The 12,220-nt window shown below is 38.9% G+C and overlaps 2 protein-coding genes across 2 annotated transcripts; both read right to left on the bottom strand.

Moving 5' to 3' along the window:
- On the bottom strand, positions 5,376-6,925 carry LOC109234839. Its single transcript, XM_019400888.1, has 4 exons — positions 6,776-6,925; positions 6,404-6,659; positions 5,596-5,692; positions 5,376-5,508 (listed from the first exon to the last, which is right to left on the bottom strand). The coding sequence occupies exons 1-4, from the start codon at positions 6,923-6,925 to the stop codon at positions 5,376-5,378; spliced, it is 636 nt and encodes a 211-aa protein (XP_019256433.1).
- On the bottom strand, positions 8,998-11,608 carry LOC109234407 (probable indole-3-acetic acid-amido synthetase GH3.1). Its single transcript, XM_019400389.1, has 3 exons — positions 11,199-11,608; positions 10,913-11,014; positions 8,998-10,672 (listed from the first exon to the last, which is right to left on the bottom strand). Exons 1-3 carry the CDS (start codon positions 11,516-11,518, stop codon positions 9,295-9,297), a joined length of 1,800 nt encoding a protein of 599 aa, XP_019255934.1. The 5' UTR covers positions 11,519-11,608; the 3' UTR covers positions 8,998-9,294.

Below are 12,220 nucleotides of genomic sequence, written 5' to 3'. Positions count from 1 at the left end.
GCAGCTGGAGCTGTGACCATGGCCTGAGAACCCTGAGGAGCACGCTGTGGCTGAGAAGTCTGTGGGGGCGCGCTCCTCCCAAGTCTGGGTCAATCCCTCACCAAGTGACGTGTATCACCACACTCGTAACAAGCTCTGGGAGGCGCGGTGCCTGTGACTGACTAGGGCCAGGTCTGCTGGACTGACCTCTAGAAGCACCCCGCGCAGGAGGCGCGCTAGAAACTGGAGGTGCATAATAAGGCTCCTGAGGTGTAGGTGGAGCTGGAGTACTGCCGGCTGCTGGAAGAGCTGAATGTACAGGGCGACCCGAATAACCTCTGCCATAACGACCTGCTGATGGGGTACGGGCACCAGAGTAGTGACCCGACTCTCGAGACCTCTTAGCCTCCCTCTCTCCTCTCTCCCTGGCGAGCATACCCTCAATCCTCCTAGCAATGCTCACTACCTGCTGATAAGGAATGTCCATCTCCAAATCTCGAGCCATGCTAGATTTGATGGGTGGAATAAGACCCTCAATGAACCTGCGAAATCTCTCCCGAACTGTAGCAACCAAAGCCAGTGCATGCCTGGCCAACCTGGTATAACAGATAGCATACTCTGAAACGGTCATAGCACCTTGGCGCAAATGCTCAAACTTTGCGCGCCATGCATCCCTGAGACTCTGGGGGACAAACTCTCTCATAAACATATCCGAGAACTGGGTCCAAGTCAGTGTAGCAATCTCGACTGGACTGTCTATGTCATAAGTCCGCCACCAATCATAGGCGGCTCCCCGAAGCTGAAAAGCAGTGAAAGAAACCCCGCTGGACTCCACTATGCCCATAGTGCGAAGAATACGATGACACTCCTCTAGAAATCCCAAGGCATCGTCTGATGCTAATCCACTAAACACTGGGGATCATACTTCTTGAACCTCTCAAGTCTCCGCTGCTCGTCCTCTGAAGCAGCTGACCCATCCTCGGGCTGAACTGGTGCTGCAGGCGGTGCCGGAATAATCTCGGGAGACTGCTCAACCTGCACTCGCTGCTCAGGAGTGCAGACGGCGGGAGTCTGTGCTCCTCCCCCGGCCTGGGATATGGCTGCAGCAATGGGAAGCAACCCTGCCTGAGCCAAGGTGGTGTACATGCTCATAAACTGAGCCAAAGTCTCCTGGAGCGCTGGAGTAGTAGTGGCAGTAGTAGGTGTGCCAGGTGCCTGGGCTCCGGCTGGATCTGCTGGTGGTACCTCGGCGGCAGCTCGCGCAGGTGCTCTGGCTGCACCACGTGCGCGTCCTCGACCTCTCCCCCGGCCCCGGCCTCTGGCGGCTGCAGAGGGGGCACGGGTGCCTGATCATCTCGAGTAGCACGTGTCCTCACCATCTGTGAGAGAATAGAAGTCAGAAGTTTAGAATTGATGTCCAAAAATATCGAACGACGAGGAATTCAAATGAAATGAAGATTTTTCCTAAACAGTTACATAGCCCCTCGTAGATTAGTACAGACGTCTCCGTACCGATCAGCGAGACTAATAAATCGGCCTGTGTTCCGTGACTCCTATGAATCTAGAGCTCTGATACCAACTTGTCACGACCCCAGTTCACCCTCCATGAACATTTCGTGATGGCACCTAGTTCCTAAAACTAGGTAAGCCTAACAGTGCGGAATAACAAATTAACATTTGCGGAAACATTAATTAAAACTGAACATACGGAAATAACAACTGTATATAAGGCCACTCGGCCTATACAACTCAAAAATATGCGGAAGTCTACAACTAAATCCCAAAACCCGGAAACTCACGGGAAACACAGGCTAATAGAATGTAGTAATCTGCTCTACACCAGAATGTCTAAACAACATGAAAGGAAAGAAAAGAACTATCTGCTAAAGCCGGAATAGAGTAGAGACTCCTGGTCTGCGGACGTAGCAGATATGCCTCAAGTCTCAGCTAGGACTCTCCACCACGAGGATGATACGCCTGGGAGGAAGTACCTGGATCTGTACATGAATAAAAAAAACATGCGCAGAAGAGGCATGAGTACACCACAGCGGTACTCAGTAAGTGCCAAGCCTAACCTCGGTTGGGTAGTGACGAGGAAGGTCAGGGCCCTACTGAGATAACATAATAAATAATGAGATAACAGAAACAATTTAAATAAAATCTACAGCGAGAATCTAAACCAGGTAAATAAGGGAGAACATTAATAGAAAACAAAGGTAACAATACACGGAGAACTGCTCTCAACAAGGAATGGCAGCCGAGGGATCTCTTGGTATCCCGAGGATCTCTTGGTATCCTCATCATCAACACTGGGGATCTCTCGGTATCCCGAGGATCTCTTGGTATCCTCACTAGGTAAGTCGGAGATCTCTTGGTATCCCAATATATATATATATATATATATAGAAACACATGTGCTAGGGATCTCTTGCTATCCCGCACCCTCAGTCCAGAATATCTCAAGTACAGGGGGATCTCCCGGGAAGCCGTCCCGTAGTCCCAAATTAAACACACAACAACAACGATTCATAAATCTCGGAACAATGCTAAAAATCAGGACACGAAGTAGTAAATTATAGCCTAACATGCTTCACAGAGTACAAATAGCACAGTTAAAGCAAATAAAGCAAGTAAGCCAGTTAAACATAAGTCTCTAAGCTAGCACAGGTACAAACTTACAGTTAAAATGAACAAGTAAACAAGAAATCTCAATTTAAATACTTCAAGTAGAAACGGATTTACAACAATTAGCTCAAGTACGCGCTCGTCACCTCACGTACGAGGCATTCAAATATTCAAGATCATATCCTAAGGGAAAAGGTCTCCCACACAAAGTTAGACAAGCCACTTACCTCGAACCGGCTCAATATCAACTAGAAACCACGCTCTTGCCACGAGTATCCGACTCCAAATGGCCCAAATCTATTCAATTCAATTACACATTGTAAATAACATCGCAAACACCTGGTTTTGCAATTAAATTCAAAGCTACGGCGTGAAATTAGGTAAAATGACCAAAATGCCCTTAAGGCAACGCCTCGGAATCGAATAATTTTTACATTTTTAGAACCCTCGTACCCTGACGAGTCTAACCATATAAAAATCTCCCAAATCGAAGGTCAAATGCCCACTCAAAACTCAATAGTTTAGGTAATGAAGTTTTTACCCTAAATTATCCAATTTTTTATCCTAAATTCGAATTCCGATGATGTATTTAACTATATAATGATGAAATATAACAAGAAGGGACCAAAGAAACATTACCCAGTGATCTTCACTTCAAAACCCACTCAAAATCGCCTTAAACCGAGCTCTCAAATGATTTTGCAAACTTCTAAAATTAAACCCTCGACATTTCTATTTCTGCCCAGGGATTTTCGCTTCTGCAGTCCCGCTTTTGCGGAACACTGGCCGCTTCTACGGCTTCCTTTAAAATCCCAGCTTCTGCTTCTGCGGTTCCCATCTCGCAGAAGCGGATCCGCTTCTGCGGAATTCCTACCGTTTCTGCGGTTTCCTGGAAGGTGACCAAAAATCGCTTCTGCGAAGCCAAGGCCGCTTTTGCGGCTCCGCTTCTGCGGTTCCTAAGCCGCAGAAGCGAAAAGATACCAGAAGCAGCAGAACTGCTACCTCTTAACTTCCAAACTTCTTCCGTTAACCACCCGAAATTATCCCGAGGCCCCTGGGACCTCAACCAAAAGCACCAATACCACCTAATACCTTATTCAAACTTGTACCAATCTTAAAAACACCTAAAACAACACCGGAAACCCGATTAAATCAAGGATTTAAGCCTAGGAACTTCAATTTCCAACAAAACACGCTTTCGATCAAAAACCTACCCGAACCTCGTCCGAATGACCTGAAATTTTGCACACACATCCCAAATGACATGACGAAACTGCTGTAACTTCCGGAATTTCAATCCAACCCTCGGATAGAAAACTCACTATTGGACCGGAAACTTCAAAAATTCAAACTTCGGCATTTCAAGCCTAAATAAGCTACGGACTTCCAAAATACATTCCGGACACGCTCCCAACCCCGAAATCACCTAACGAAGCTAACGGAACCATCAGATTTCCATTCCGAGATTGTCTTCACACTGTTCCGACTACGGACCATTTTTCAACACTTAAGCTCTCATTTAGGGATTAAGTGTCCCAAAACTCTATATATAGCACGAATAAATGGTGGTTTATCTTTTTAAAGAGGAGCGAAATTTGGGGCGTCACACCTTTAATACCTTTAACTTTGTAGTAAAGATCTTTGCAGCAACCATTGGTCTACATTTTAATTTTCCAATTGATAAAAGAAAACGCATGCAAAATAACATTAAGAGCAAAAAGTTCAAGCCATTCTGATAATGTGAAGGTCAATAGAGGAAGTTTCACCACATTCAGTGCTGACTTTGTAACTTAAAATTGGAACTTTAAAGTATAACAATGCTCACATGTTTATAAACACAAATTAAACTATCCCAGCTTATAAACACAAATTAAACTACCCCAAAAATAAGAACGAAAGGAGATGCAGGGGATTGGATCATGTACCACTTAATTCAAAGTTGATGGTGTTATTTTTCTAAACAATTGTATTATACCTCGGATATAGCATCCTTTAAATCATTTGCCGATTTTCCAATAATCTTAGCTGCATCCTTATCCCACAACAGCAAAGAAATAGTACCGGTGCAATCCATCACCTTAACTTGTAGCCTGTACCTGAAAAGAGTTTGTGCTTTTAACTTTTAATCTTTAATAATAGTAAAATAAAACTAAAAATTATGGGCATACCTATGAGTGGGAGATTGAATCTGCTCGCATTTTTTACTATAGAATTTTTTCCCCTCTTTGTCGAGTTTCTTTGCGCAATTTTTGCATGCTAAATAACACCATCCACGGTCTTATTCTACGTGTTGCTACAACCCAAAAATCTCCTGGCTGCGCATAAAATTTGTATATACAAATGTTATGGAGAGAAAAGAAGGATAAAAAGTTAAAGTAGGTACTCACATGCTTACAGTCACTCAGATCCTCAATAGTTTTAACTTCAATGCTTCCAGATGCTAGCTCATCAGCAATAGAATGAGTTTTGTGAGATGAAATTTGAGTAATTCTTTGTGAGCTTTCTCCACGCACAGAAACCATTCTATTTTATTTTTAAGTTGAGATATATTAAGAATTATTAACACTAAAAATTGATTTGAAATATCCTTTAATTAAGTATAACTTATAGACCTGGAGCAAAAGTTAACAACTTGAGGAAGATTTGAATTGATCCAAAGCTTCGACGCGTGCCAAGTGTTCCTCACCGAATATTGTTCTATACACATAAAAGTAATTTTTAAGATTTTACTAATTGTATAAAGACATTATATTGTAATGTAAGTAGACAATTTAATAACCTCGATATCGATGTGCTCTAATCAATTGCATGACGATGACAACAGGCTTATCATTGGATCCATTCAAATACAGCTTGATCTGTTCGACAAAGTCTCCCCAAAGAGTTGCAGAAATAGTATTGCTCCTACAATTATTATAAGGTTAAGCATAGGAATCAAATTAAAGAATTATTGAAATATTTAGTTAGTTTAATAAATTGTGGCGAGCTTACTCATAATTTTGTATCTCAATGTTCATGAACATACGGATGCTATCATCTTGTTTGATAGATTGTACGTCTTCATAGCTCACAATTTCGCCAATAACATCTACAATAACATTGAAATTTGTTCAAAATTAGTAATCAGTATAGACAATATAAATGAAGATCGTTAAAGAATTATTTAATTTCATGATCTACTTAAGATATAGCAATGGGTAAACCAAACATATAAGACAGAAAAGAGATTAAAGAATATTAACTGAAACCGAAAAATTGTATCCACGATTGACAAAAATCAGATGGTCATTTTCGAAGGAGGACACCTCAATTTTACAATTACTTTTATTAGTTACACAAAAGTAAGTAGTTACCTTTCAGCTATACATAACAACTTAAGTGAAAGTTAGGTTTACCTTTCTATTTAATGTGTTTATTAATTAATATTTTCTCTTACTAATTATAGTTGTTGTTCATTTACGACTGAGTCTATTTGAAAGGCAATAGGATAGCCATTTTATTTCTACTAAGTCTATACAAAATAGAACGATTAACTCATGCACATGTGAGAGTAAGACATAGTTGGCAAACTTCTCTCTGTGAACTCTCTCCGGTATCAACAACATCAACCTACTTTGAAAACTTGAAATTTCACTGATTTATCAAGTAGTCCTATTTATAGACTGTAGCAATAGGGAAATTATTATTTAGCTACTACTTACTGCCATGTTTAGTTATATTGAATTATTTCTCACTTAGTTCATATAACAAATAACTAAAAGTAAAATGAAACTGGAAAAAATGAGAGTAATTTAATTACCGAATAGCTCCGTATTGTCAAATTCCTGAGGATTTGATAGCTGGTCATATGTTTTAAATTTGAAGATGCACATGTTGAAATGTGGATCATGTATTTCCTCAACAGTGGTCTTATGCGTGAACATCAACTTAAACTTGTGGTCTTTGGTCTTCAGTTTCATATTATTTGGACAAACCACGAAATTCTTCATGATGTACAAACCCATTTCCTTAATTTGTTGATTGAACCTGCCAATACTTGCGTGAATGCGGTCGCCCTAAAAAAAATAGTCAATTAGTTAAAATGACTAAATTATTTTGTATATGACTGTAATATATTTATTCATATGTAAAGAATGCAAATAGAAAGTAATCGTTCAGTTTAAATCAATACCTTTTCATCCATCACAATAATCTCAATAGAAAAAGGCGTATCAGGTCTGTCGCGATCCGGATTTTCCCAAAGCCTGACAACACGAACCTTTAATTTCCAATTCATTGACTTGCTGTTAATTTCGCTAACGAAATTTACTTGAGCCGCCATTAAGTCCTGAATATAGACAGAGGTATTCATAAATATTAGTACAAACTACAACAAAATGCTTATAGAAACACATATGAAGCTACTTATAGAAACACATATGAAGCAACATATCATGTGAAATAATTGACTTTTTGCTGACGATTCTCCAAAAAATCATCAGCAAGAATCTGTGGTATAATCCTAAGATTGGTAAACAACAGTTGCTATAGGAGTTATGTCGTCAACAAACTTCACAGAAAAATCTATCAAGAAATCTATATACAATCTCAATTGTAATAAAGATTGTTTATGAAATACAAATCATACATCACCTCTTGTAGTTGACAATTGCTGTTTGATATGCAGAGGAGGGAGAAAGAATAGAAGTATATATTGTAAAAGTAGAAAACTGAATTGAGAAAACTGTGAAATCATGTTACTGAAAATGTCGGAAAGAGGAATGCGCGGGCGAGGAGTTGAAATCGTGGTGAGAGATCGTGGGATAAAAGCCGAATTTGTAGGATTGCTATTTCTAGGGCAAATAGGCGAAGGAAGGGCGTGGGTCTGAAGAGCTGAATTCCCAATTCCTCTTTCTAGGGCAAATAGGCGTAGAAACTACTGGTAAGTTAATGTAATAATTGAATAGTTTAATGATATACCTATGAATTGTTTTTAAATTCAAATAAAATAACACATGGCGTGGGATTCAGTTTAGTAATTTAACCTAAACTAACAAATGGCGTGGGATTCACTTTTCCAATAAAATAGTAGAAACTACTTATTCTTTAAAATATAAAATAGCTAATTAAGTATTTTCAACTTAAAAATTTAAAAAGAGAAACTACTTTAACCTAAAATAACTAATTTGTCCTAAAAAATGCCACATGGCATTCTATGCACCTGACAAATGGCAAAATCCCATGGCTGACTTTCTTTCTTTTAAGTAAATATAGATAGATATATAGATATAGATTAATAGATTCATAGATTATTAATAGATTAATAATTATTCTGAAAGAAAAAAGAAAGTTGGCGGTTTGTCTCAAAGTGATTAAAATTAAGTTTGTTTTAAGTTTTTATACATCCTTGACAGTATATATGTCATCTGTCAGTACCGTAAAGAATAAGTCCTATTGGAAAATTCAGGTGGTCAATTTGGAAGGTATAACACTATTAAAGGCAAGCATGAATAGGGAAAAGTCGGAAGACTAATATAATGTACCAAAAATAGTAAACTATGCTGTTGAGGTGCAAATTTCTTATTTAATCATGCATGCATCCAGGAAGAACACTTTATGACGCGATTTCAAATAACTTAAAAAGTTAAAAACTACTCCATTAAATCTGCTTAAAGCGGTAAAATCATCAATCGACTATGCTCAGATCTCCGATTTCTGAGTTGACTCATAATTTTCAACATTATTACTGGCCGCCTCTCTTTTTGACTGAATTTCATTCCCTTTGAAGGGAAAAGAAATGGAACACAAGAAAAAGAAATGAACAAAAAGTAAATAGTAATGATCATGAGGAATTCTAAATAATTGAATTTATCTCTCTCACTAAAGTAAATATTACCCTAGTAATTAATGAGGAATTCCAAATAATTGAATTTGAAGTGCATCATAGTGCAACCATGTACGTATACAAAAAGTGAAACCGCTCTACGTGGTGCTGACGTAGTGTTGCCAGTATAAAATTATACTGGAATTCATACAAGTAGAGGCATCCATAAACTAAATGTTTCGTGATGTACTGCCAAAAGCCTAGAATATATATAAGCGAACATGATTTAAGCATCAATTAAATTAACTCATCTTTCACTAGCTAACCTCCAAACTAATTTAAGAAGATATTTCAATTAATCTTGGACTGACTATTTGAAATTGAAGACTAGTAAAGCTTGATACTAACTTTTTTTTTGGTCACAAAAAGGGAGAAATTAAAGAAGAAAGAAGCGGAAGAGAATATACACCAGGTGCATAAAATCCATGCACGTAAAAAGGAAAGCATAACAAGGAAAGAAGCAAAGAGCTGCTGTAACACAAATATTGCTACGTCTTTTTCATGGACCATTATTACTAAGCCATAAAAGAAAAAAGAAAGGAACGCATGCATCTGTCGCGTAATTCAAATCACAACAACCAAAGCATTCATAGTTTAATTACATACACTTAACGACTCTTTACATAAACAAAGACCATAATCAACTTTGAACGTTCAACGTAACACCAACAGGAGATACAGAAAAGGTAAATTAAAGTGATGAGGACAGAGCCGAAGGCAAATATTCTTTTTGGTTCACTGTCCGAGCATTTTGGTTAGTAGCTAACCGGATCTTTCTGGCTTTTGCCATGTTTATTACACACCGAGACTACTTGACTTGATATCATCTAACGTCGTCGTTCTGGGGTCCAGTGAGGAGCAGCTGGGCTGAAGTGCACAGAAACCACCCTGGAATCAAGAAGTTCCACAATAGGAGTAAAATTGACACATCTTGGAGCCTTATACTGATTAATTGATGCACCCCTCGAAATTGCATAATCCATCAGTTCTTCAAATGTCCCATTTTTCACCACTTTAATCTCAAGAGGTCCAATTGAATTGTCCGCAACGCGACACTGTCTATACACTGAGTTCAATGATTCTTCCATAGCCAAGCAGCACTGGTTCAACACCTCCTCACTCGGTGGGTTGGTTGGGTCCTTTACTAGTAATTCCCAGTAAATCACGTAGTGCCCCGGAATTGTCTTTGTATCAGCAAAACTCGTGTACTCAACCAAATTAGTATCATATGGGCGCAAAAGTGCTGTTGCATTTTCAATAGCCTTTTGCAATTCAGACTCATCAGTTTTGTCCGAGTCAATGCTCAACAACACATTTTTTCTCCTAACAAACTTGAACTGAGGTGCCGAGTTGTGAAACCCGGTAACCTGGAGTATGTCACCAACTCGGTAACGACACAATCCAGCATAAGTTGTGATCACGAGCTCGTATTCTTTTCCCAATTCTACGTCAGCCAGGTCCACGGGATGAGGGGGTGAATCACGAGAGATTTGTACCGGGTTGGCTGGGTCATGTGGGATGAATTCGAAGTAGCCCATATTTGGCATGATAGTGTAACAAACTTCAGAAGGCTTGCACATTGGTTTTAAATTGAGACCAAAATAACATTCGGACGATGCATACATTGTACAAGCCTTTGGTAGACCCCCACTATAATAATCAAGTGTAGGAATATATTGAGCCATTGCACCTGTGACTATGACATCCAAGTACTTTGTGTTTGGCCAAATTCTAGTAATGATTCCTTCCCAATTGTCGCCTTCACATTCTTTAGTAACAAACTCAGCAAGTTCAGGATTTGGTTTGAGTATTTTGGACATGCAATTTCTGATAGAAACGTCTGAAACTTTAGGGTTTAGGGTTCCTGTTGCAATATCATGAGCTAATTGCTGCCAATTGAGTTGAAGAAAACGGATGGCACGAAGTAGGCCTGAAGCGAAAACAGCGCCTACTCGGAGAACTTCTTCTCTCATTAGAAGGCCACAAAGCATTTGAGTGTACATGCTTTGGAAAGAATCTACACAGAGGATAGCCTCGTTAGGGCTTGTGTAGACATTGGAAGGGTCGTATGGCCTAGTCTTGAATTGTTCACTCTTGTAGTAACTAGTCAGGACTGGACGTGCAACAAGGCCACCAGGAGTCTTCGTTTCTGCCTTTATAAACAGAAAGTATAATCCCTTCCCCTTGTCTAGACCAGGCACATACCTGTTTAACATGAGTCCAAGAAAATCCAACATTAATCCTGATTACAAATTTTCAATTTTTTTCTCCATATCAAAAAGTAAGGCTAATGTTAATTTCAGCAATTAATATTTTTGTTTTAATGGGGGTTAATTTGAAAATCGTTGGATTACCAACTATATTCCATATAGAAATTAGAAATTTTATAAAGTAAAGATGTCATGCATGTTATAACATAGCAATAACCTTGGATAGATCACTTACAGATTCATCACGGGTTGGAGAAGACTGTACAATTTCTGTCTGCGTTCTAGCTCATCTGCAATTGTGGGCATCAGCTTTCTCTCTCCAGCAGACGTCCCCGAACTATAAATAAAACCAAAAGAACATTTCAATATGATATTAAATACAACATATTAGCAGTAAACTAGAAAAGAAATTTGCATCAAAGAAAATAAAGAAAGTACTAGGCACTGCTACTACTTAGAACAAATATATATATGTACCATTAAGATACAGTGACTTCTATTTGCCTTAAAGGAAATCTGACCTGGTAAGGAACTCTGAAATAGGAAGAGACGAGAAGATTGGAGAACGATCGCCATTAGCGACCCGATCAATATCAGGTTTAAGATCCTCGTACGTGACAACGGGAACCTTCGACTTGAACGTGTCTCGGTCAGTAGCACCACCAACTTTGAATCTTTGGAGGTACTCAGTATTGGCATTTCGGCTTAGTATTTCAGCCAACACTTTAGCTTGTACTGAATCAGTGTTTTTAGTCATCTCCTCAATGAACTGAAGAGCCTTAGCGTCTTTCTCGCATGCCGGAGGGCCAAGAGGAGATGAAAGACCAGAATCAACAGCCATAATATATTGTGTATGAAAAATAGAAAAGAGAGAACTGAAAGTGGAAGAGAAGATATAAAGCACTTAATTCTCAGAGATTGTTAATTTTAAGTGTGTGGTTTGGTACCTGTAAGTGGGAACCTATTTATAGTGAAGGGAAGGCCTTATTTCTACCCACGTCACTTTCCACGTAAGAATGTACACGTGGAAGCCACACTAATAAAAATCTATGGTAATTTTAGGCATGGACTTGGACGATACAATTGCCGTGCATCGACTTTGTAATATTTTTTTGTCGGAGTTATGGTCTGCGGAAGAGGGAACATGTGGGCCCATATTACGTCATCGTGTCTGCTCTTTCAACACTTATGGGTCCAATATGCATGACAGGTCAGCAAAGTCCAGCGAGGGTTCTTTTGTCTCGGAGTTGAAATGGACGACCTTTTCTGGTGAGTTTGTTGGTCACGGACAAACATAGGCTGCCGGCGAAGGAACAAATTTCACTGTTTAATACAACAAAAAGTAACCTATGTTTTAGGAGATAATACTAATTAATGAGTGTGAGAGATAATTTACTATTAAATGGACTATTTTTTGTTAAAAATGTCAGGTGATGAAAGGAATTCATGAGGTTAACATGATAAAGTATATATATATATATATATATATATATATATATATATATATATATCCAAAAGATAATTAATCAGTGCGCAAAAGAAT

This window comes from Nicotiana attenuata, chromosome 11 (assembly GCF_001879085.1).
Source record: "Nicotiana attenuata strain UT chromosome 11, NIATTr2, whole genome shotgun sequence".
Taxonomy (NCBI): domain Eukaryota; kingdom Viridiplantae; phylum Streptophyta; class Magnoliopsida; order Solanales; family Solanaceae; genus Nicotiana; species Nicotiana attenuata.
Note: the sequence above shows the minus strand (reverse complement) of the source record. Positions and strands in the feature narration are given on the sequence as shown.